We start from the raw sequence: 26479 nt of genomic DNA on the forward strand, positions 1-26479 counted from the left end.
ATCCAAAATTACTCGATATGTGAAAAACCAGGAAAATGGAAAAGAAAAACAACTGAGACCAACCCCAAGATAATCTTGATGTTGGAATTATCAGGCAGGGATTTTAAAGCAGCTAGTATAATTATCCTCAGTGAAGTAAAAGAAAAACGTGCCTGCAATTAATTAAAAAAAAAATAGGAAATTTCGACAAAGAAGTAGAAACAAAAAAATCTAGCCAAATGGAAATTCTAGAATTAAAAACTACAATATCTAAGGTTCTTTTTTAATCACTGAATGGAATTAAATGGAAAATGGAGATGACAAGGAAAGAAAGGATAAGTGAATTTGAAGATAGAGCAATAGAGATTATCTAATGTGAAGAACAGAGAGGAAAATAAAAGATTGAAAAAATGAGTGATTTAGTGTGCTCAGAGGCTGTCAGAAACCTAAACTTGTATTTCCCCTAGGAGCAAGAGTTCAGTATCCACTAATTCAGTGTTCATGGCAACTTTACCACGAATTACAAGAATCAACTGTATACACAATAGAAAACAAAAGTTGATGATCTTAAAAAAAGAATGAGTCATTTGGGGTCAACTATAGTTCCAGATTTATCAAGATAACTACTATTGCAGTCCTCTACATAGTTTACAGAAAGGTGACTTCTTAGAAGAACTGCGAAGTACTTGAAAACTTTGCACATGGGTTTGTAGTGAACAAGTATGGCGGCATTTTGTATTGAAACTTTCTCTTTGCTTTTTACTAGTAAAAATATAATTGCCAGAGCATAGATTTTCTTCCTTCTAATCCCTAATTTTAGATGATAAAAGAATAATCTATTTTTGACTCTGTCTAGTGGGAAATAAGTAGTAGGCTTTAGAATTTATTTATTCAAAATGGTAAGGAAGAATTAACACCAGGTCGTTTCTTCAAAAATAAGCAAAACCTGGAAGCATCTTTAGGGGAAAGACTTTGGGATTAGTTATTAATTGATGGCTGAGTCAGGTTGAGCCAAACCCAGGCCTCCACCCAGGAATGATTTTTAATTCCTCCCTTTGAGTCCAGTGTTAGACTCTGATGACAGAAGCCTCTTCATAATAACATTACGAATAGTGGTTTCACTAACTTTTGTGCAGTTGGAGGTTACCCTCCTACTTCTTGGTGAGAGAGAAAGTAAACACTGGCTAAAAAAAAACGGAAATGGTTTACATACGATGTCAGTCTTTTTTAATTACAGCAGGTATGTGTGGTCCATCCAAACGATTTAGTGCGTGTGTCCTAGGTTCACCTTGTGCCTGTCTGTAAACCGGGAACCAGGACTTGAGGAGGATATGACACTTAATCTCTGACACAGCACAAACGGCAAGTTATACGTAAATGGACAGACTGAATAGAAACTTTCCTTCCTTTCATTGGTTTTGTCTTATCCTGAAAGTTATTTTGACAGCACTTGGTGTGTCTTTTGCTCTATGGGTGTTGTAAACAGGCCTAGTTTCCTTCCCAGAACTTGTTTCACAGACACTGCTCCTTTTAACAGATGGAAGGCTCCATGTGAAGAGCAAATGAAAAGAACGTTTATATAAAAATGACTGGGATCTAGGTAATAATTACACTCCTCTGCAAACTTTGAAAAAGTGCTTGGGAGAGCCCTTCCAGGACTGAAATTAAAGAGCAACTTCCCTTCCTGGGAGCATAACGCTATGGCCAGTTGACCAAGGCAGCAGTTCTGTTGATCATCTGCTACTGGCCCAGGCTTGAGTGTTTACAGTATTGATATTATTAATAAAAGGCATTTAATAAGAATCCAGCATTTGTTGGCCATTGTTTACAGTGTCAAGAGAGACAGAGGCATAGAGGGATTTAAAAATATATTGTAAGCTAAATTTTGTTTCTGTATTACCCAACATGGGTAATACAACATGGAACAGTCCCAACATGGAACTGCCATTTATCCATAAGACTTGGATCCCAAAGACATTTGGCTATTTTCAAAATTAAAAGCCAACCTCAGAGGATGAAAATTTTCCACAATTGAAGATATGCAAGAGGATGTGGCAGGCTCTAAAGTCAATTCCAAGAATTACAAAATGTGTCTTGAATAAGTGAATGAAAATATGTGTACACGTGTATTAGACTCATTCACCTTATTTTGGACACATTATATCTATATGAACGTGTACATACCTGGAGGGAGTTTGGCAATGAAATGTGATTATATACGTGGATGTGGTTCTGGAAATAAATGGTTTATCAAGGCTTAAAAAATATAGGGGCCGGCCCCGTGGCCAAGTGGTTAAGTTTGCATGATCCACTGCAGCGGCCCAGGGTTTCGCTGGTTCAGATCCTGGGCGTGGACATGGCACTGCTCATCAGGCCACGCTAAGGTGGCATCCCACATGCCACACTAGAAGGACCCACAACTAAAAATATACAACTATGTACTGGGGGGATTGGGGGAGAAAAAGCAGGGGGAAAAAACGGCTTAAAATATATATTATATATATATATATATATATATATATATATGTACAGTAAATTTATAAATTGTCTTCTTCCCCTCGAACGCTTCCCTCTTTTTTTTTTTATTGAGTTAATGATAGGTTACAATCTTGTGAAATTTCAGTTGTACATTAATGTTTGTCATTCGTGTTGTAGGTACACCACTTCACCCTTTGTGCCCACCCCCCATCCCACCTTTCCCCTGGTATCCACTAAACTGTTCTTAGTCCATAATTTTAAATTCCTCATAGGAGTGGAGTCATACACAGATTATCCTTCTCTAGCTGGCTTATTTCACTTAACATAATTCCCTCAAGGTCCATCCATGTTATTACAAATGAACTTCCCTCTTTCTCACTCTTAGACATCCTAGTTGCTGTTGCTCCATTTGAGTCCAAGAAGGAAAAATCCTCATAGGCCCTATATTCCTAGGGCTCCCTTAACAAAGTACCACAAATTAGGTGACTTAAAACAACAAAATTTACTGTCTTATAATTCTGGAGGCTAGAAGTCCGAAATCAAGGTGTTCAACAGGTCCATGCTCCCTCCGAAACCTGTAGGGAATTCCTATTTGCCTCTCGCTGGCTTCCGGTGGCTCAGTGGCAATCTTTGGCATTTATTGTCTTTGTAGCTGCGTAACTCCAACCTCTGCCTTTGTCGTCACATGCGATCTCCCGGGTGTCTCTGTCTTTACGTGGCTTTCTTATAAGGACACCAGTCATGTTGGATTAGGGGCCCACCCTACTGCAGTGTGACCTTACCTTAACTAGTTACATCACAACAACCTTGTTTTCAAATAAGGTCACGTTCTGAGGTACTGGGAGTTAGGACCTCAACATATCTTTTTTGGGAATGGGACACAATTCAACCCATAACAGGCCCCTGAGATTCCATAGTCCTTTCTCTTTTGTGCTTATGCTTCTCCCTCTGTTCATTACTGCTGCCTGTTGAGAAGAGCCTGTTCTGTGTGGGGTGTCTCTGTCTCTGTCACTCTCTCTTCCTTGTTTTTTTCCTTTTAGTGTCTGTACCGCATCCTATAGCCTCAGGAAGACGAGAGGAGCAGTATTTCTGACATGCTCACCTTAAAAGAAATTGATTTTGACACTTGAATAGAGAAAATAATGAGGGAGCATAGAATAATTTTTGGACTGTTGGACTGCAAGTTCTGGTCTTGGTGCAAATCTCTTAACCTCTCTGAACCTTCTTCACAGCGGTCCTACCTACCTGACAGAAATGTGGCAAGAATTAGATGGGATCGTATGTAAAACTCTGCAAACTGTAAAGGGTTGTAAATATAAAAGACAGCAATGATGGTGATTACTGCTGATCGTTACTGTTGTTGTTGTTGTTATTACTACTGCCGCCGCCACTCCTCCTACTATCTGATTCATAGATTTGCTGTTGTTTTTCAAAGATTTTTTTAAACCCACCAAAGGTAATTTAATATTCAGTCTAAAAGAATAGGCAGTTTGTTTCATGTTTCAAAAGTCCCATGGCTGGGACTTTTAGAACCTTACACTTTCTCATGCCAGGCTTTCACCATCAACATCTCAGATTTTGGAAAACAGACTTTATTTATTTACGACATGAAATCCAGCCTTCCAACTCTGTAGAAGGACCTCATGATTGCGTGTGCCACCTTGTTCTTCCTCATGAGAGATACAACTCAACTGGGAAAATGTGTAAGAACCTAGATGCTTTGTAGTCGTTGAACCAAAAGGGCTTAACATGTTTGGACTTAATTTGACCTCCAACGCTATTGTTTTCTCCCTTTCTTCCCGACCGTTGAGAAGCAGTGGACGTAGTACCACAACATAATAATAATAATAATAATGCTGTCTGCTTTAGTAAATGCCACTGAGCTGGGTGCATTACTACAGATTCTCTCAGGAACTCTGAGGGGTAGGTGTTGTTAATCCCTGTTAGTTTTACAGATGACTAAAGGAAGCTCCTCAGAGGTCAGGATCACCGTGCTGGTAAGGGCAGGGCTGGTTTAAATCCAGGCTGTGTGTCTCTACAGCCTGTGCTCTACCTGGCTTCCCTAACTTTATTAGACTGCTTTTTTTTTAAACAAAGATCAAATAAAGATTATCTTTTTTTTTTTTTTGAGGAAGATTAGCCCTGAGCTAACTACTGCCAGTCCTCCTCTTTTTCGCTGAGGAAGCCTGGCCCTGATCTAACATCCGTGCCATCTTCCTCTACTTTATATGTAGGACGCCTACCACAGCATGACTTGCCAAGCAGTGCCATGTCTGCACCCGGGATCCGAACTGGCGAACCCCGGGCCGCCGAAGCGGAACGTGCGAACTTAACTGCTGCACCACGGGGCCGGCCCCAAGATTATCTTTAAGGCAAAGAATTGTACCAGGAATGGGTGAAAATATACAATAATCAGTCACTAGTTTAATTTCCCAGGCTGAGAATATTTCAAATGATATTCTATTTAATTGAGTAGGGACTTGTATCAAGTTCTAGTTTCTGTTTAGCCATATACTTTTTCCGTAAATAGCAAAGTTCTCATCGCTTCTTTGTAGCAAAGTGTTGCCAAAAAAATTGTGATGACTTTTTACACCTGTTGTATATATTTAGAAGCATGTCTTATTCTGTTTTGTCTCATGCCCAACATAATTTGCTATCTTTTACTTCCTAAGACCCAGTCAGACCCGAAGCACAACTTTCCAAATGTTCATTCCCACACATTGAAAACCAAATATTTAGTCATTAATGAATACCTTTTTTCCGAGGATCTCTACCATCTGTCAAATACAACATTTGTATGTGGGATAGCAACTCAGAAGTCATGCGCTTAAACCCCTGTCTTAAAGAAGATTTACAGCTAGATAACCCTAGAGATCATCAGGGGCATATTTGTCCCAGGATCTGAGCCAGGGTCTGAGAGAGCCAGGTGGAAGGGTATCAGGAGAGGAGTGGTACCAGGCTGGAGACAGACTCAACCTGAGGAAAGTTGGTGAACAAGAGAAAGGCCAGGCCAGGTCCAGGAAGATGAAGACACTTCTGCAAGGCCACTGCTACTGACCCAAAGGGACATCAAATGAGTGTGCTCTGTTCATCAATAGCACAATAGTCCCCACTCCCCCTCATCTTTTATTTTTTTCCTCACATAATTTCTTAAACTGAGCTATAACTCATATCCATAAAATTCACCCTTTTAAAGTGTACAGTTCAGGGTTTTTAGTTTATTCATAAAGTTGTGCAAATATCACCACCGTCTAATTCCAGAGCATTTACATTACCCCAAAAAAGAAGCCCCGTGCCCATTAGCAGTCGCTGCCCCATTTCCCCTCCCCCCAACCCCTGGCAACCACTAATCTACTTTCTGTCTATGAATTTGCCTTTTCTAGACATTTCATATAAAAGGAATCATATAATTTGTGGCCTTGTGTGTCTGGCTCCTTTCATTTAGCGTAATGTGGTCAAGGTTGGTCCATATTGTAGCATACATCAGGGTTTTATTACTTTTTATGGCTGAATAATATTCCATATTATGGATATACCACATTTATTTATCCATTTGTCAGTTGATGGACATTTGAGTTGTTTCCACTTTTCAGCTATTTTAAATAATGTTGCTATGAGGACTTGTATACAAGTTTTTGTGCAAACATATGTTTTCAGTTCTCTTGGGTATTTAACTAGAAGTGAAATTGCTGGGCCATATGGTAACTCTATGTTTAACTTTTTGAGGAACTCCAGACTGTTTTCCAGCTGCATTTTTCATCCTCACCAGCAATGTGCTAGGGTTCCAAATGCTCCACTGCTCATTAACACTTGTTATTGTCTATCATTTACTAGGATTATGGCCATCCTATGGGTGTGAAGTGGTGTAGTTTAGATTTGCATTTCCCTGATGGATAAAGATGTTGAGCATCTTTTCATGAGCTTATTGGCCATTTGTATATCTTCTTTGGAGAAATGTCTGTTCAGAATCTTTATCTATTTTTTAATTGGGCTATTTGCCTTTTTATTGTTAATGTATTTGTTTTATAATTTAATTTTTATTTCCAAAAACGTTATTCATACGCATAGTTTAAAAACAATGGTTTTGGGGCTGGCCCAGTGGCACAGCAATTAGGTTTGCACGTTCTGCTTCAGCGGCCCGGGTTTCACCAGTTCGCATCCCGGGTGTGGACCTACACACTGCTTGTCAAGCCATGCTATTGTAGGCATCCCACATATAAAGTGGAGGAACATAGGCACAGATGGTAGCTCAGGGCCAGTCTTCCTCAGCAAAAAAGAGGAGGATTGGCAGCAGATGTTAGCTCAGGGCTAATCTTCCTCAAAAAAATAAATAAACAAACAAAATACAATAAAATCACCCTCATTTTTAAAAAAATGGTTTTACAAAGCTTAATTTAAATATCCGTAGCCCCATCCCCCCTTCTTACCCTGCATTCCCACTCCCCATCAGCAACTATTTTCAACTTGATCAGCTGTTTCTTTAAATGCTTACTTCCATATTTCTAAATAGCATGCCTATACTGCTCTTTCTTGATTTTTCAATTCACTTACTGACTTCTTACTAGATCTAATATGTAAAAGTGGGACTTACTCAGTGATTATGTTCCTCAGGTGGAGAAAACTGACCTCAGTGAGAAGTGAAGCAGCAGAGTATAGTGGCTTAGACTGAGAGCGTGGACTCGAGAGCTAGAATGACTAGGATTGAACACCTGCCTTGCAACTTACTTACTGGCAGTAAAACCCCACACAAGTTAGTTGACCTCCCTGTGCCTCAGTTTCCTCATCTGTAAAATGTGGATAATAATAGTACCGCTTTATAGGGTGGTTGTAAGAATTAAATGAGCTTATTTATGTAAAGCATTTAGAATGTATAGGTTCTAAAAGCTCAACATGTATTGGTTATTATTATTATTATTGAGATGTCCCCCACAAATATGTGCATTTCCCTTCCCCATTCTCCCTATATAGTTACATTATAGTTTTTGCTATATCAGCATTTAGTATTTATATTATCAGGACTGTAACTATTATCCACAGCCGAGCCATGTAATATACTACGATTACATTTTCTTTCTTGTATGAATTTTGGCTTTCTCTGAACTTAATAAATGTCTCACGTTTATATGTGTTACTTTTCTATGAACCTATTACCAATTCATCCCCAATCTTTGCCAAAAGTTTATAAATCTCTTAAAAGGTTCAGACACATCAAGTACTCTAACAGCTTCGTCTTCTGAGAGAATGTCTCCTACAACCTTTCATCCACTTACTCTCACGTTGGCTGGTTACTTTCTAAGCGTATTGCAAGATTTAAGAACAGAGCACTTAAAAGCTGATGATGCTCTGTGTGCATGGGCAACACTTACAGACTGGTGCACTTTACAGGAGGGTGATCTCTCCAGATCATTTCACTGGGAGACTCCATTTTATTGGAGACTCCAAGACTTATTTTGAAGTCTTTTCTTTGGAGCTGGTCAGAGAAGAATCATTTAGTCTCCTACCTAGAGAATATAAGCCTGGCTGCCAGGGTTCTAGAAGATGAGTGGAAGGAGGAAGATGGCAGTCTCACCCTTTAGTATGTAGACTTTCATTTAATCCTTCTATTTTCATCATGGCAGCCTTGTCCTTATCTGTACCTGATGTGCACCTATCCAGAGTCTCTCTGGTTGGATCCTCCAGAGGGTAAAACTCTAGGCTTCTAGTGGTTGGAGAGGGGCAGTCACCTGGATGCACAGAGTGGGAGGCATCAGGAGACCTAATTACTACTCAAACATACTTCTAACCAGGGCTTCTGTTCACCTCCGTTTTAAGAAGTATGGCCCATCAACTCCTGAACTTTTTTGAGTTTCTCTGGTGCATTACGCTTGCTTCTGGGCTTCTTAGGTTTAATGAATCAATTTATTATCCAAACCAGGACACTTTTGAGAGTGAAAGAGGACACTATGAATAATCATACCAGCTCAGCAGATGTAAAACATACTAACCTGGGCAAACCATCCAGCTGCTTTCTAGCATCTAAACTTTTGTTGCCATTGCCTTGTTAGTTCTTTTCGTTCTACTGACCTAATGTCATTTTTTATCCCTTTACTGTCGTTTAAGCGGGGTTTCAGGAGAGAGCAGTGAGTGTGCATGTATTCAATCCACTAGCTTTCAGGAGGTGGCCTCCATTCTTCCCTCTTTATCGATGGAGAAAGTAAGTATGGAGGACACGTGACTATAGTCAGAGCTCTTTTGATTTTAAGCAACAGAAACCTAGTCTGAACTAGCTTAAGCAAAGAGAACTTTTTAGCCTACCTAATCCAGAGAAGGGTTGAACAACCATGTTGTTGTGGGAAATGCTGGGATGGAGCTGTTTGTCAGTGACTCTTAGAATCAAGAACTGAAATGCTCCATCTCTTGTCTCTGCTGCTTCTGCATTTCACTTTCATTCTCTTGCAATGGAGTCCAGCTTTCTTCCTTGTGGCAGCAACATGGCCACTGATGGTGGCCCAGCTGTTGTATCTTACATCCAACACTCAGAGATTCCCTCTGGCCCCAAATGCAGAAATGCCAGGGAAGAAACTTAACATTCCAGCTAAGATTAGATGCCCATCCCCAGATCAACCGACTTGGCTGGGCCAGGTGGGGTATGTGGGGTTGCTGGTTTGTGTAAAACTATCTTCAGCCTCCCCCATAGCCATTTGTGAGAGGAGAGGCTGGGGTCAGTGCCTAGGAGTAGGGGATAGTCCTGTAGATTTCCTCACCAGTAACTTGGCCAAATCCATATGACATTAGTGATGGATCTGAGAAGTAAAGCTGAATAGATTAGGACTGAGTACCTTACTGTAACAGCTAAATTATAAACGTCCAACCTTTTCTAGTGATAACATAAGTGACAGTTTGGAAGCCCTAACATTTAAAACTGCTCCCTTTCTGCCTCTTCTGCATAATCATTTACATAGATCTACATATGTTACAGTTTGTTGTGTCTTCCTCTTCTGCATCAGATTTATGCTATTTTATTTTCCTTACCCTTCTTATTCTGATCTAAAATAGCCAAGAAGAAGGTACTGCCATTTAAACACAGAATTTTAGAATGTTAGAGGTGGGAGAGGCCTTAGAGACTATTTAATTGATATTTCACAAAAATTTCCCTTGGCTTATTAACCTCATGAGTTACTCCTTTTGCATAAGGTCTCCATGGTCAATTAAGTGTGGAAAATGCTGCATACACCATATATTCCCCCCTTGGAGATGCGGTACGTGTCAGCCTATTAAGGAGTCCGAGAATTCCTGCAGCAGAGAAAACTAACAATCTCCTCAACTCACTCACGAAGGAACCCTTTTTCCATTATAAGCATGCCCAGTAATAATGTTCCTTAGAACATACTTTGGGAAATAATCCAACCGCCTTATTTTATGAATGAAGAAATAAAGTTCATGAAGAGACTGTGCTTATAATTTTCCAAAGCTAGTGCCAGGAAGACTTAGCACTCATTCTCAGTCATCTCTGGTAGCTTTCATTGGCCCAGTGCTGATGAAAGGATAGTAGCTTGCCCCTCTTCCTCTTCCTCAGTCCAGTCATTCACCTGGAACAAGGTTTGTCTTATTATCCAGTGTATCTTAGGGAATGTCGTAAGGGTGACTGGGAGCACGAGTTAAGCACTGGGTTTGGGAATGTCTCTTGTCAGCTCCTTTCTCTAGATCAGACCCAGCCTGCTTTTATTAATAACAAATTATTGTACCAAATATTTTGGAGTTTCCCCTTTAGTCTCTTGAAATGAAATTTATAGCTTCTTAACCTACATGTATATTTTAAAAATCAGTATAATGTCCCAACTATAATATAAAGAAGGAATAAAAGGATAGTAGCTTATAATAAAATAACATGTATTTTAATATCTAAATATCTCAGCCCACTCTAAGATGTAATGAACTATTCACTTGCTCTTATATGCAGAATCATCATGAATGGAACAGCTACAAATACAAATTAATACAGATTATCTTGTACTGGCAACTCAGAAGTGCATTGAGTAGCCTGATTTTCCAAATGGTAAGCTACTCTCTGTGAAATTCCAAACAAGTCAAAATATTATCTTGTCTCAATTTATATGGTAGTTGAGTTTCTGGAAAATTTCAGTGTATAATAAAACCCTGCACAAATACTTTTATTGAGCATTTACTATATATGATAGCACTTATTATCTAAGTGGTTTACATTAATTAATTAATTTAATCTTTACAATCATCTCATTTAGGTATGATTAGAATCCCTATTTATACATGAGGAGACTCAGACAGAGAAGATAAGTAACTTGTCCAACAACTAGTAAGTGGCAGAGCAGTAGGTGAGCCCAGGCAGCGCGGCTCTAGACTCGCAGTCGCATGTGCTGTGACTGTCCTCTGAACGACTCAGAAACTGAGTCATTTGGGCATTTTCTGCCACAGATCGTGGCTAACAGAAGGTTGCTTCAGATCCTGGAAACCTCATATTCAAAAGGAAAACAGGCCAGACTACCTCGTTACAGCTTATTTACTGTCTACCCTGGGAATGACCATATAGTGAGGGGAGCTGGTTTAGGACTAGCCTGGGACCTAGGTGTCCTGACCTCCCAGGACCTGCCACTGTGAACTCTTCAGAGAGCAGACAGGAAACAACGCTCGCTCCCTTTTTACTCTACCTCATATTCCACTATCGCTTGCCAAAAACACAGGCCAACCATGGACTACGCCATCCAGCAACTTCCCATAATGTACCCAGAACTGGAAAAAGCCGGGAGCAGAGAAAAACTGGAGACTAGACACCTTCAGGCTGCCAGCCTGGGGAGTGAGAGTCTTGGGACTTTCCTCCTACCCTGCAGCCTGATTGGGAAGCGCTTCTTCCTTCCTGAGAATGATTGTCCTGATAATCAGACCAGCCTCTGGGTTGCAAAACCCACGTATCCTTGCTTCATCCTCTGAAAGGGAAGAGTTCTGACTAATGTATCCTCCTTGGGGTGACTTGAAATGACAGATTGATGTCTATTCCAGCTCATTGCTCATCACCCCATGGTTTGTTTGCTCTTGGTAAGTTTGCTCCAAATAAATTCCATGTTCTCTGAGGTTTAGTATTTAATAATAATATAACTAACATTTATTAAGGGCCTACTGTATGCCAGGCAAAGCGCTAAGTTCTTCACATTCATAATCTCATTAAATCCTCCTAACAACCCTGTGAGACCAATATGCTTATTAACTTTCTTTACAGATAAGAAAATTGAGGTCCAGGAAGTTTACATTTAGATGCCCAAGTCAAACAGCCAGTAAGAGGTAGAACTGGGGGCAAACCCAGGCTACCTTATTGCCAGCGTGGCTGTGCTGAAGGAACTGATTAGAACCAGCCTGAGATTCTGCTTGAGGAGGTGGTGAACTGTTACAGGTCTACTGGAACAAACGGGTTCCTAGAACTTCTGCGTCCTTCACCACTGGACTTTCTTCTATTCTTTAATTCTGTGGGGTTGACAGGTATTCGGGTACTCTGCATGGTAAGGGAACTGCAGCCAGAGAAATCTTCCTGAAATGCACACCTGCTGGAGTCCACTCCCCAGCTAACATTTTTACCCTGGTCCATATGATAAAGACCAGGCTCCTTAGCATGACGCACAGGGCCCTTTGTAATCTGGACTGCTCTACTTCTGTAACAGTCTCTCCCATACTTGCCCTCCTGTGCCCTGAGAACCTTATGCCAATCTGAATACTATTTCTTGCCTCCATATCTTGGTCCATACTATTCTTATGCCTCAAATGTCCTCTTTTCCCTCCACCTGTCCATCTGATGAGCTTTTATTCATCCTTTAGGACTCTACTTAAATGTCATACTCTTTGTGAAAGGCCTTTCCTGATTTCTCAGGTAAAATTAGTCCTCACTTCTCCAGGCTCTACAGTGCTTTACATATCGGCTCAGGATGAGAGTAGATATTGTAATGATTTGTTCATGTCTGGTGTCAACAGGGGACTGGGAGCCCCTCAACACAACAGTCACTTTGAAAAAAAATTCTGGTAAAATATACATGACGTAAAATTTCCCCTCTTAACTATTTTTAAGGGTCCAGTTCAGTAGCATTAAGTACATTCACAATGCTGTGCTACCATCACCACCATCCCTCCACAGAAATTTTTCCATCTTGCAGAACTGATGCTCCAGACCCATTAAACTAACTCTCCATTCCCACCTCCCTCTGCCCGTAGCATTCACCGTTCTGTCTCTGTGAATTTCATTGCTCATTCCGTTCACTTTTATATTCCTCAAATCTAGCACATTGCCTTGCACAAAATAAGTGCTTAATAAATGTTTGTTGAGAGAGTGCATGAATACTTCTCTTAAATTTTTTCGTACCTGCCTTTGTAATAAATCGCCTTCTTAGATCTTAAACTGGAAATTCTGGGACTTCCAAACTCTTCCAGTATTCAGGTTCCCTAAGAACAGAAGTTATCCAAACAAGTTCTCGTTAGGAGGGAATTTTACCTCTGTTACTTGGAGGCACCTAAAGTTTTCATTGGAGTTGGCTTGTAGACATGCTGTCCCCAGATGAGCTGGGAGGAGTCCTGTGAAGCAGAGTGACGGAATGAATATTGATGAAGAGCCAGAAACGGCTGCGTTTCAAAACTTGGCTTCTTTACGCACGTACACACACAGTTATATATACGTGTGTGTGTATGTATATATTGCTGTCAAAATTTTAGCACATGTATTCCCCTTTACTCCTTCCATCTAGACAGAGGTTTCTGCCATAATTACTGCTAACCTAGCAAGGAAGGCAGCTGCATTTATCTTTTCATTTTCTTACAGAACACATGTTGATGGCCTGTAACTTTGTCTGTCTTCAAAACTGCACCTCACATACACGTGTCTAAGAATAAACTTTTAGGGGCTGGCCCCGTGGCCGAGAGGTTAAGTTCGTGCACTCTACTTCGGCGGCCCAGGATTTCGCCAGTTCGGATCCTGGCGCAGACATGGCACTGCTCATCAAGCCATGCTGGAGTGGCATCCCACATGCCACAACTAGAAGGACCCACAACTAAAAATACATAACTATGTACTCGGGGGGCTTTGGGAGAAAAAGGAAAAATAAAATCTTTTAAAAAAAAAGAATAAACTTTTAAAATATTTTGGAAAAAAGATGCAATCTTAATTTTGCGTCAAAAATGATTTTGACCCCATCCCCTTTTTGGAAAATAAAAACCTGCTTGTTGGGAGTTAAGAAAATTCCAAGAAGCGAAATAGGTTATGTCCAAATCACATCACCCTTGTTATTGGCACTTAGATTTTTCACAGGCAAAGTCGTAACAGTAATCCAGTAATCTCTACTTTTGAAACCATGGCAGATCTCTTACTAAGTCTCCTAGCCAGTGTTTTTTCCTAACATCCTACACTACTGCATCCTGGCTGCTTATTAGAGTTACTTGGAGAGCATAAAACAAAAATTTTTTTTTAATGTTTTTAAGCCCTGAGCCCCAACCTGTAAGCTTCTAATTCTTAGGTGTGAGGTGGGGCCCAGGCATATTAAAAGTTCTCCAGGGGCTTGTACTGTGCCGCAAGGGTGGAGAATGACTACCCTAGAATGGCGGCGTTCCTCAGAGGCAGAGTCTGGTCTGGGGAGCCATACTTAGTTATGGGAGGGCAGCTGCTTTTTCCAGTCTAGTTCACATCTCATCCACACCATCTATATATTAGCGCATAATACAAACCCACCAGGGCGTCTGATGTGTCAGTGACTCTAGTTTTCTCTGGTCTTTGGTCTAATTTTATAACCTGTTGTTCCTGAAGCATCTTGCACAGAACATTGAATTCCACTGAGCAGGTGCCCTAAGGAGAATGGCCTGTACTTCTCCTATGGCTGACTCAGTGGACCTGTGGCTGGGTGACCTGAGTATGCCTGGGGTGATGCAGGATGCCCCAAGCAAACCGGTGCCCCAAAAGAAACTCAAACCTTGCAGTCAGCCAGTAGCCCGGTTGCTGCTCCCCCTCCTCCCTAACCAGGCCCCATCCAAATAACAGCTTTGATGGTACAGAGAAAGGTCAAATTCTCTCCAGGGCTTCCTCCTGCATATTGGATTTCCTAATAGCTGCAGGGGTTTAAAAGCAAGTTTTGCAGAGTTAGACCTGACAGATGTAGGTTTGAATTCTAGCTGTGTCCTTGAGCAAATCACTAAACCTCTCTAAATCCCCTTGTAGGATTAAATGAGATAATGTGTGAAGGATTAGCACATGACAGAAACGTAGTAAACACTCAATAAATGGTAGGAGTGAGCTTTGCAGGAGCTGTCTCATCCCAGTGGGGGGCATTCGGTGCAGAAAGAGAGCAGGACTGTGCTACCTCAGCAGGATGTCTGTGTGGAGGGCTTCAAGGGCCAGGGAAGATGGAACCCTTGCCCCCAGATGTGGTAACTGAGTACCGTTTGAAAGCTGGGATTGTAATCACCTTCTAAGGACAAAGCTCCCGATCTCTTCTCCCACAGGCTGCAGTGTGCTGCCTCTGCATACTCTCTGGCCATTTTTCCTGCCTTCTTTGTTCTATTTCCGTGGCTGTGGGGGTGTAGGAAAGCTGCTGCCTTCCTCAGGTTGCTATTTAAAGACATTGTGAAGGATGCTGCCACCGCTGCTCCTGGCGCCACGGCAGCTGCTGCTCCTGTCCCTGCCTGGGCGAGCTGGATGCAGCCTTATTGGCGCTGTTCCCCGGCCCCCGGAAGCCTGAGGTACATGCCTCAGCACAAGCTAGCCTAGGAGTGCACGCAGTTAATTCTCGGTAAATCCAATCACCTACTTTTAGTTTAGGACTCCTGAGCTGTCACCCCTACCAGCGGTTAACAGCAGCAGCCATCTTGGTCTTTGTTCCCAAATTGCCCAACGTGTCCTCATCCCTATAGCATTTTTGGCACTTGATCAGTTAATTTTTCCCCTTTATTCTTCAGTGAAAATCACACATGGTACCCCCCTCCCTCCCCCCACCCATCTCCAATTTGCACTTGAGATACTCTCCCCATTTAACAGCCAGACACAATCCAGAAAGGGTCAAAAATGCCATTTATCTCTAGGTCTAGCAGAGAAAAATACTTTGGAAATAAAAGGGTTTTGAAAAGCCCAGTAACCTCCGGTTAATAATAATGCTACCCTGAACTTCGGCGTGTCTGAGATTCTCTGTCTGTCAGGCGTGGATGGAAATCTCTCAGACATTAGTAATCCTGTCTTTGCTGACCCTCCGAACGCTTTCACTGAAGTGTCTCAAAAGCCCCATCTTTCTGTTTGAATCGGCCCTAATTTCTTTTTTATAGACCCGTCGAAGTGAAGGTTTGGGTTTCATCAGTTAAGCATTTGTTCTTCTTCAGGCCAGAGCTCCCTGAATGAGGTCCAGAATATCTACCTCCATTCTGCTTCCCCAGTTTATTTGTTTCCTGCCCACTATCCTAGAGAGGCTGCTCGCCTCCAAGACCTCAGAGCCCAGCTCCTCTCTGCTTGCCCAGCAGAATCCTTCCAGGTGCTGTCTGCCCTGTGAAGTCGCACGGTCCGAGTTCCCGAAGATCGGTACCTGGCCCTGATGCTGCACTCAGACTACATTAAATCTATTTCCCCTCTGCTACACCTTTTCCTTTTCTTCTAACGCCCCTCCATTTATTCATCTTCCTGCCCATCCTTTTTTTGGCCTCTGCTCTCTATTTTTCATTTTCAGAGTTGTGCCTTTCCCCTCATTTTCTTAGCCCCTTGATGGGAAACCCAATTATCTCAATGTCTGGATAATAATAGCAATGATACTTTGAAATATATCACTTTGCTCACCATAGCAAAGTACTCTCACGTGCATTATTTCTTATGATCCCACAACAAATTTGTAAGCTAGGCAATATATGTACTTTATGTTCCCCACTTTGTAGAAGTGAAAATAACAACCAATTTGATAGTATAGATAATAGATAATAATACCCTCTCTCATTGTGTTGTTGTGAAGATTAAGTAAGTTACTATAGATAAAATGCCTAGAACCATACCTGCCACGTAACAGGTACTTTGTAAAGATTAGCTGTTGTTATCATTCATTCATTCATTTGTCAAAGATTTACTGCATACCAGAGCTGCTGCATGCCAGGCTCTGTTCTAGGCCTCAGTGAGAGAAGAGTAACGAGATGGACACAGTCCTGACCCTCGGAGAGATCACAGTGTTAGTCAGGGAGACTGACAAACCACCACTTGTCTAGCACCCACCATATGCAAATCCTTGCGCTTGGATCTTTATAGATATTAATTCTTACAACAACCTTAAAAGAAGGCATTTTATCCCCATTTTACAGATGAGATTACCGGGGATCTGAAAGCTGAAGTAGTTTGCTCCTGATTCCCTAGTTCATAATTGGGAGTGCCAGGATTCACTTCACCTGAGTCCCCGGCCTTCACACCGTCAGGGTCAACTCTGTGTGTGTGTGTGTCTCTCCCACATGGTGGTGAGCTCCTGAAGGGTAGGCCCTGGCCCTCACCACTCAGAATGCTTAGCATACTCTCCTGCACACAGTTTGGGAAGCGTTTGGTGGGTCGTGCTCTATTGATGATCCTTGACTCTGCCCCATAACCACTCTCGTCTGTTCACTCTCAATTCCCTCAGACCCCAGATCATACATTGGTTTCAACATGGAGGCACAGCGGTCCAAATGAGAGTTCTTAGAAACTGGCCTATAGCTTCCTGACAGGTTCATACTACACCTAATGCTTATACCAGCATGTTTTTAAACAAAACTGGTTGGACTCTGGGGTCACCTCCTCCTCTGCGCCCCAATCTAGAGAATCTTCTTGTCTGCCAGGCCAGTCTCCAGCACTAACTCCAGTTCACCTACTTTCTCCTGTCTGCCCCTGTCTTTTATTTCAATGTCTAACTTCCTTGTTATTCTTCTGTTTCTGTCTTTGTGCCCAATACGTGTTTATTTCTTAGCCACAAAAGGAGCCACAATTGGTGGTTAATAGGAGTGTATGAAATTTAGTTGTCTTTCTTTCTGATCTTTTTGCCTCATCTATTGGCTCTGTAGAAGATTGAATTTCTAAATACAATTCATGTATGCTAGCATTTAACTTTATCCTTTTATATTTAGCAAACCATTTTCCCCTTAAATATTACGGAAGTATAGATGGAAAATCCTCTGCTGGATCACATCTTTCCAGAGTTCTTATTTCTGTAAATGTCTTGTTTGTGACCCTTTATATTGTGTCTTGATCCCACATAATAATAACAGAAGAATAGCAATTTCATACACCTGAGTTCCATTTGTAAAATCACCTTGAAGTGAAAATGACTTTTAAAATATTAAAATAATTTTTTAAAAATGTAAATGAATCTACTAATTACTAAATGTCTTTACTAATGGAGCTTGTGTTAGAGAGGTGGTTTGACTAGAGACTTTTTTTCCTTCATCTATTTCCCAGATATTCTGGGTTGTGGTTATATTGCTTTTACAATCAAATAAATAAATAAATTTAGGAATTAAAAAGAAGAAAGATGTTTGTCATTTATTTCCTCTTTTGATCTTAACTCAAAGATACAACAGTCACTTTGGGGATGTTCCAGTCAAGCTCATTGAAAGAGTCACACACTCTTTTCCTGCTTTTCCATTGAAAGTGCACCTGTGTGCCCAGGGCAGCCTTTTGCTCACACCTTCCCTTTTCAGTGTGCTGTGCCTCATCCGGTCTTTTCTAAGCCAAATCTAACCGTAAAGACTGCCCTTGTCCCTGAAGCATCAGCTTTGTGTGCTCCAGGGAACTGGGGTCTGGAGAGGGAGGGGGAGGGGAGGAGAGAGAGAGAGAGAGTGTGTGTGTGTGTGTGTGTGTGTGTTGCACTCACACTCTGAATTCTTTTAAGAAAGCATCTGAACCCCACCCTTTTCCAAAGAGTTTTCAGACTAGGCATCTGGGTACTTCTTTAAGATACCCCTGGCCCACCCCGACTCACACCTGTGCCCCCTCCACCTTTCCCTGGAGTCCTTGGGCCTTGATGCGTGGGGGGATGAAGAGCAGGTGTGTTGAACTCTTAATGAGAGGTTTGCTCCGTGGGATTGCCTATATCCTGCCCACCACAGAGGCTCCTGTGACTAACTTTACCTTTGAACTCTCCTTGTATTCAGCCCCTGATCCATGGGATTTGGTGACAATCCCTGGCTGGCGGGAAGCTTTGATCCTTGGGGAGTCCAGAGGAAGTCCTGTGATGTGTGGGATCCCCAGCGTTCGAGGGATTGGGGAGAAGCCGTATGGGGGTGGGTTGCTAAGATAAACCCATTAATTAAGAAGGAGCCTTTGCCTAACACTCAGTTACCTAAAAAAGGAGATCCGGGAACTGATAACAAGGAGCTCAGCACCCTCAGGTATGAAGTGGTGTTTGCACAAGCACTGTTGTTACTGTAAGGCTACAGCAGTGCTAAGGGGAAATTCCTACCCACACCAGGAAAGGAGAGAGAGCCTCAGCAGAACAGAGTGCCTTTTTAACAACTAAAAGCTAACCTTACTTTGAATGTTAGGAGGCCTGGCAAAAAATCTCTAATATATTTCTGCCTAGGTGAAAGATGATTCTAGAAGAAGAAAAAAAGATGACCTTGTAATAAACAGTGGGAACTGTAGAATTTCTATATAAGAGACATTTTGGCCTATAATCCGTAGGGTAGAGTGTTAGGAGACTTGTCTTTAAGCTGTATTCACATAACAACCATGCCGGGTTTGCTTAGAATCTGCATTTATTTGAGGTGGTTTGAGGGTGAGGGGACTCGCGAAAGCTTCCTTAAAGCACTCCTTGGTGCCACCCATTGGCTACAGATAAAGTCAGAGTGAAGGCCCCTTCACCCCCCTCCACAGGCAGAAATCGCTTCCTTTGCTTCCACAGAAGCACCCACGCTTATCTCTTAGAGTGGAGATCACACTGTCTGGCGTGTATGTCTGCCTTCCCACTAGGCTGTAGCTGCCAGCGGGCAGGGTTCCTGCATTATTCATCTTTTTATCACCAGCACACTGCCTGGGCACGAAGTAGGCTCTTCATAATGATTATTGAATGAGTAATCATGAGGCAGAGCTACGGGGAATCATCCTCTGTCCGGAAGCATCTCTGCTTTTCACACTGTCAGCCTCCAGGAAAGAGAGAGAGGTTACGAAAGGGCAGTGGGGCTAGTGCCGCAGTTAGAGTCAGGTACCTGGGCTAGGAGACCTGACTCCTGTTGTGTCTCAGCAGCTCTCAGAAAACCCAGGAGACAACTGCATAGTGGAGATGGGGCAGCATCTTTATGAGGTTTGCTCAGAGGATTCGGGCATTTAATGTGGTGACGTTGGGCAAGGAGCACGGAGAGTTGTCTGCAGGGCCAGGTGCATAATATGTGGGGCCCACTGCAAAATGAAAAGGTGGATCCCTTGTTCAAAACATGAGAAGAAAGTGTTACTTTAAAACACTTTAAAGTATAAAGTGTTTTCCTTTCTTCCATAGTCTCTCTGCCTCAGCTAGTCATGGCATTTATTATTTGCTGTTAATGTTGTTCTAAGTAGAGAAAATTTTAAATGTTAAATTATGAGCATGAATTTTACTGTTCATCTTTGTATTGTGCAATGCCGATTTTAAATGCAAATATAAGAGCATTGAACTCATCTGTGGGATCACCGAAATTACACAGTTTGTCTTCTGTAGCTTGTACAAGCGTATGTATTTCCTTCTTAGCTGGCCAGTGGAAACTCTGCACAAAACTAACTCAACTGTATTTATTTCACTTCTTTTTTTTTTTTTTAAAGATTGGCACCTGAGCTAACAACTGTTGCCAATCTTCTTTTTTTTTTTTTTTGCTGCTTTTTCTCCCCCAACCCCCTCAGTACGTAGTTGTATATTTTAGTTGTGGGTCCTTCTAGTTGTGGCATGTGGGACGCTGCCTCAGCGTGGCTTGATGAGCGGTGCCATGTCCGCACCCAGGATCCGAACCTGCAAAACCCTGGGCTGCTGAGGCAGAGCGCGCGAGCTTCACCACTCGGCCACGGGGCCAGCCCGTTTCACTTCTTGATACATGCACATTCTTCCAACTCTTTACCTTCAGTTTACTGATGAATCAGGAGGACTGAAAGGAACAAGAACGATGGGTTGTTCTGTGTCATCATGTCAGTGTAAATGGTTGGCTGAAGCAGGGAAGCGTATGAAAGATACGATAGGGTTCCTTACTTGTCCATGTTCCTGAGAAAGCCATTGCCTTCTTCCTGGGTTGAAGCAAGTTCTGGGTTGAATGGAATCTGTGGTGTCGCTGGGCCCTCAGTGCCTCTGTTTGCTCAGTCGTAAACATAACACACATGCTCCCCTTCTGCTGGCTTTGAGTCTTGCTGAACTCCCACACATTGTGGGTCCATCAGAATTCTGTGCTCCTGGGGCATGGCGAACGCTGTATACGAATGCACTGGCAAAGAATGGTGGACACGCATACTGGGCGTATGTCCCCTGCTCACACTCATGCTCTTAGACTTCACTTACAAAACACAAGTTCAAAGATAAAATTATTAAGAATTTTAAGACGGCAACAGCAGATCATTAAACCCAGGCCTGGGGCGCTCTTGATCATGGGACCCTGTATGACTGCACAGGTCACACATTCATCAAGCCAGCCCTGGTTGTCTGGCCTTGTTTCAATAGATGTCCTTAGAATTTTTTGTTTTTACCAAGTGAGAGACTGGCTAAGAGTAGCATGCGTGCATGCCTTCTTTGATTCATAAATACTTTTTAGGTGTCTGCCATGTGCCAGCCACTGTATGAGGCATTGGGATTACATCAGTGTGAACAAGGCAAGACATGGCCTCAGTGTCAATTGTACATGTGATCTAGTGAGGAAAACATTTTTCTAATTATACAATAAATATTTAAATTATCATTGTGATGGGGCTACAAACAGAACTACAAGCAGGGTAGGAAGGCTTGCCGAGGGGGGGGTTAGGGATGGCATTCCCGAGGAAGTGGCGTTTTAGGCTGAGGTTGAGGAGAAGCTGTAGGTGAGGAGGAAATGAAATAGTCTTCCAGGCTGAGGGAACAGCAGATGCGAAGGCCTTGACTGGGAAGGAGCTTTGCTCAGATAAGGAAAGAAAGAAGGCCCACACAGCTGGAGAACAGGGGCCAGAGGGAGACCAGCAGGTGGCCTGGGGAGCTTGCTTGGTGTACTCCTTTTCCCCTCCCTTCCTCCTTCCACTCCCCAGTACCTGGGCTGATCAAGAATATCAAAAGATGATCAAGAATATCAAAAGGGCTCTTTATTCTTTAGCAAGTCCAAGATGTGTGGTGCTACATAGTGTACTTGTGCAGAATGCTCAGGGGACCTTGGGCGCAGACCATGTACTTACCTGCTGAGTTACCATTTCCCATCATTTCTGTTCACCATTTCCAGTTCACTTCCTGTTCCTAAAACGTGACCTCTCCTTCCTCTGACTCTCCTCACTCTCTGTGCTCTTGAGGACACTTACCGTGCTCTGTTCTGTGTTGTCTGTGTGCACATGTCATATCTGGAAGCCTTTTAAGGGCAGGTTCTACTTCTGTTGTACCTGCTACGTGGCCTTCGGAAAATCTTTGTCTAGTAGTTAATTCAGTTAAATGAAAAGCTTATTTATATTTTAATAGGTGATATATTCATAATGCAATATTTAAAAGGTACAAAAGAGTATATAATTTCCCCCATTCTTCCCCAGTTTCCCTCTCTGGAGGCAATCAGTTTTTTAATGTATTTTTGCAGAGATAGTCCATGTTTATAGTATTTAGGCTATTATATATATATTTATTATATGATTTTTATAAAAAGCCATAAAAATTAAAGAATGGATGACTGTCTACATTCTCCTATTTCTTTTTTTCTGATTTTTCTCCCTTTTTGAAATTATACATTGGCACAGCCTTCAATATACAGCCAGCTCTTAAAGTTCAAAGTAGTGACATAAATTTTTGGAGCCTATTTGAACCAGTTATTGCCAGAGATGTTTGCATATAGTGAAATAAACCCAACTTGATAGCATGTGGGTAGCATAATTGATAAATAGAAAGACCACAGCGTAACATAGTAGCTAAGATTGTAGGCCCTATTTCTTCTAAGGCTTATTTTTTTAAAATACAGAACCCAGAAACCATAAAGGAAAAAATTGATAAATTTAACTTCATCAAAAATGTAAATTTCTTCACTGGAAGGAAAAATATTTACAACTCATATGATAGATAATGGACCTCTTTTTTTTTCATATACAAAGAGTTCTTACAAATCAATAAGGAAAAGTTCAATTACATGTACCAGAAAAAAAATACAAATAATTTATATATTTATTAGAAAGATGCAAATTTAAAACAGCAAGATACTATTTTTTACTTACTGAATTAGCAAAGATAAAGGGTTTCCAATATATAGCACTGATGAGAATATGGAGAGATCAGAATTTTCATAGTGGTAGATAAAAATGTAAATGATTGCAACCTCTCTGGCCTTACCTATCAAAATTTTAAGTGTGGGGCCGGCCCAGTGGCGCAGCTGTTAAGTGTGCATGTTCTGCTTCTCGGCAGCCCAGGGTTCGCCGGTTCGGATCCCGGGTGTGGACATGGCACCGCTTGGCAAAGCCATGCTGTGGCAGGCGTCCCACATATAAAGTAGAGGAAGATGGTCATGGATGTTAGCTCAGGGCCAGTCTTCCTCAGCAAAAAGAGGAGGATTGGCAGTAGTTAGCTCAGGACTAATCTTCCACAAAAAAAAAAAAAATTTTAAGTGTGCATTATTACTCTTTGGCCTAGAAATTCATTTTCTAGATATTTGTCCTACAGATACACTTGTATGTCGCAAAGACTTAGCTATCAGAATGTTTATTGCAGCAATATTTGCAATAGCAAAAGATTAAAAAAAACAACTTAGGGGCCGGCCCCCTGGCCGAATGGTTAAGTTCGCACACTCCACTTCGGTGGCCCAGGGTTTCGCCAGTTTGGATCCTGGGCGTGGACATGGCACCACTCATCGAGCCATGTTGAGGTGGCATCCCACATGCCACAACTAGAAGGACCCACATCTAAAAATATACAACTGTGTGCTGGGGGGCTTTGGGGAGAAAAAGGAAAAATAAAATCTTTAAAAACCAAAAAGAACCAACTTAAATGGCTTTCACTGGGAGAGTGAGTAAATAAATTGTGTGACATTCATCCTATGCAGGTATTAAAAAAAAAAAGTTATTTCTGTATGTGCCAATTATACAAAAGGTCTTCAAAATATGTTAAGTGGGGGGAAAAATCATGGTACATAAGAGTGTAAGATATAATTCTGTGCTTTAAAAAAGAGAGGGAAAAAGGCATGTACAGTCATGCATCACTTAACGATGGGAGATTTCGTCATTGTGTGAACATGATGGAGTGAACTTACACAAACCTAGATGGGACAGCCCACTACACACTTAGGCTACGTGGTACTCATCTCTGGGACCACTGTCATATATACGGTCCATTGTTGATTGAAACATTATGCAACACATGACTGTACATATATATGCTTGTAAACACCTGGAATATTTCTCACAATTAAGAATGATATCCTCTGAAAAGGGAAACTAGGAGTCTGGAGTAGAAGAGAGATTTATTTTTTAATATGTACTTTTTGGTACTGTATTACCTTTTCAATAAAAATAAATAAGAACACAGGCTGTGGATGTTTAAAATCTGGTGCCATCATTTTTTTTAACTGAGTAACTTTGGAAGGTTACTTAACCCTCTAATCCTCTGTTTCCTCATCTGTAAAATGGGGCTACTAACCTTCCTTTCTATAAGTGGCATAAAGATTAGATAGTATACGGGATATACCTAGTACAGTACCTGATCCAAAAAATAGTCGCTTTTGAGACAAAGAGCCCTGGATTAGAAGTTACTTCACGAGCAGCCAGAGACAAGTCATGTAACCCCCCGTGCCCTAGTGTCTTCAGTCCCTGCTTTGACTAGATGACCCCTGAGGCCCCTTACGTTGAGTTTCCCTGTTCTTTTGAAATCTTTTTCTTGCTAGAAGTTCTAGCTCCCAAGCTAGGAGGATTTGGGAGGAAATTAGGAGCTCCCAGGAGTAGGTGCTTTGGCAGTGCCCCCTTCCATATCAGACGCGAAGATCAGAGCACTGGACATAACAAACGAGTGTGGCTGTGGCTGTGGAGGCTTTCTTTTTTCCCAATGCAGTGCTGCACTTGGAAAAAAAAAATTATAGTGACTTGGGGAAGGGCCTGGAAATGGAACTGTGGTGGAAAAATTTTAAAGCAGTAGCAAGGAAAGGCATGATTGCTGAAGAAATATTCTGCTGGATTTCATACGGTAGATGCCTGCTCTGTGAGTGTCAGCAGAAGGCTCTGTGGGAGCTAGAGGGGAAAATGCTGGTAATCGTGCTCTAGAAACAACCGTATCTGGGCAGTGTTGCCTGTCTGTGGTTCCGAGGTCTGTGCCATGCTTTGGGACTGCAGAATGAGGTCTGAGATCTATACTCGGGCCTGGGGCTAAAGGGGAGGAGCAGCCCCAAAGGCCAGTGAAGTGAGGGGTCAAGGGTGTGAGAAACCCAAAGGGAAATCTATGTCATTACAGCTTCCCCTCCCTCCATGTCCAGCCTGAGAGGGCCATGTGTTATCTTCTTAAGGGAGCCTGTGGGTCCTCTCACAGGACTCCTCAGACAGGAGAAGGCACTTAGGTCGCTCTGAGAAATGTTGGCACAGCAGGCAGCTGGTCCTGACTCTTTCTCTCTTGTGCAGGTTCTGAGGGACGTCCTCAAGGATCTCTACCACCTGCTGAAACATGTAGTACATTTGGAGCCCGATGACGTGGCCAAACTCCATGCCCAACTGGCCCTGGAAGAGCTGGATGAGATAATGAGAAACTTCCTGTTCCCACCACAGAAGCTGGAGAAAAAGATCGTGGTCCTGCCATAGACCTGGCTCAAAGGACATCAAGGAGGCAGAGAGGGACCAAGCAGCCAGAGCAGTGCCCAAGGCTTCCAGCAGATGGCCCCACTGCCTCTTTGGTGCTGGCAGTATGGCTGACCCTGGAGGTGGCTGTATGTCTCTGGTCATTTATGTCTTCAGGCTGACCTTCCTAAAGCATCTGTTTAGCCATCCTGCATCCAGCTCAAAGTGTGTGACGTTAAAAAAGACTACAAATCTCATTAATCTGCACATTTTTCACTGTCCTGTAGCATTTAGAAAAGGATGTCTACCTGATGGAAATATATTTTTAACACAGCTCACAGACTTTGATTATTTGACCACTCTCTTCTCGCGACTTGAGTAAAAGAGGTTGGCCACCCATATGTCGCATATGTTGATATTCTTTCCTGGTGAGATTGTCGTCCTTGTGATAATGAGGAGCTGCCGGAGCTAGTCATCCCAGGCTGCTCAAGAGGCATTTTGGAGTATGGAGATGCAGTTGGAGGTAGGGAGGGGAAGGAAACCGTTATCAAAACATGCAAAATTGAATAAAATGATCTTGGCTGGAAAGAATCACAGGTCTGAATCTGGTCCTCTCCTATTGAGATGGAAAGCTATGGTTTGAGGAGAACTTGATCTCTAGAAAGAGAATCAAGCTGGTTGAATCTTCCAGAGAAGGGTAAGCTCTGTGTTTGTCCTCTCGGGCCATTTTCCTTCGCTCCCCCTGCCGCTGTTTGCATAGAGGTCCCCTGATTATAGGAGAAGAGAGCCACACACATCTCGGGTGAGAGAGTTTATGTCCTGTGTCCAGTCCTCTGCGCCTTTGGAAAGATGAACGCTTAGACCATGGATTAGTGCCATGTAAATGCGTGCTGCACAGCGCATTGTGTATTGGTGACCTGATACCAGGTTTATTGAAATCATTTCAGATGTGGCACTGTGGACTCCTCTTTATTTATTTGTATGTTTTGGCCACTGCATTTTGATTGCAGCTAAAAGAGAAGACAAAAAGGAGAAACTGGCTGGCTGCTTCAGACAAGCCCTCCCTGTTGTCAGCACCTTGACGAGGCTAACCCAGAGCTCCTTGGTCAAGTCCTCAGCTTTGCAGGGCTGCGTGTAGAA

At 42.2% G+C, this 26479-nt stretch overlaps 1 protein-coding gene across 2 annotated transcripts in view; it reads left to right on the plus strand.

Moving 5' to 3' along the window:
* The window catches only part of TANGO6 (transport and golgi organization 6 homolog), a 192532-nt gene extending 166602 nt beyond the window's left edge, over positions 1-25930 (plus strand). For both annotated transcript variants that reach the window (XR_011538493.1, XM_070613763.1), the window contains one exon: positions 25187-25930. Coding sequence is in view for 1 of the 2 variants with exons in the window: in XM_070613763.1 (XP_070469864.1) it covers positions 25187-25363 (177 nt within the window). In the remaining variant the exon portion in view is untranslated. The remainder of the gene's footprint in view (positions 1-25186) is intronic.
* Positions 25931-26479: the final 549 nt, after the last annotated feature.

The sequence above is a fragment of the Equus przewalskii genome, chromosome 3 (genome assembly GCF_037783145.1).
Source record: "Equus przewalskii isolate Varuska chromosome 3, EquPr2, whole genome shotgun sequence".
NCBI classification, from domain to species: domain Eukaryota; kingdom Metazoa; phylum Chordata; class Mammalia; order Perissodactyla; family Equidae; genus Equus; species Equus przewalskii.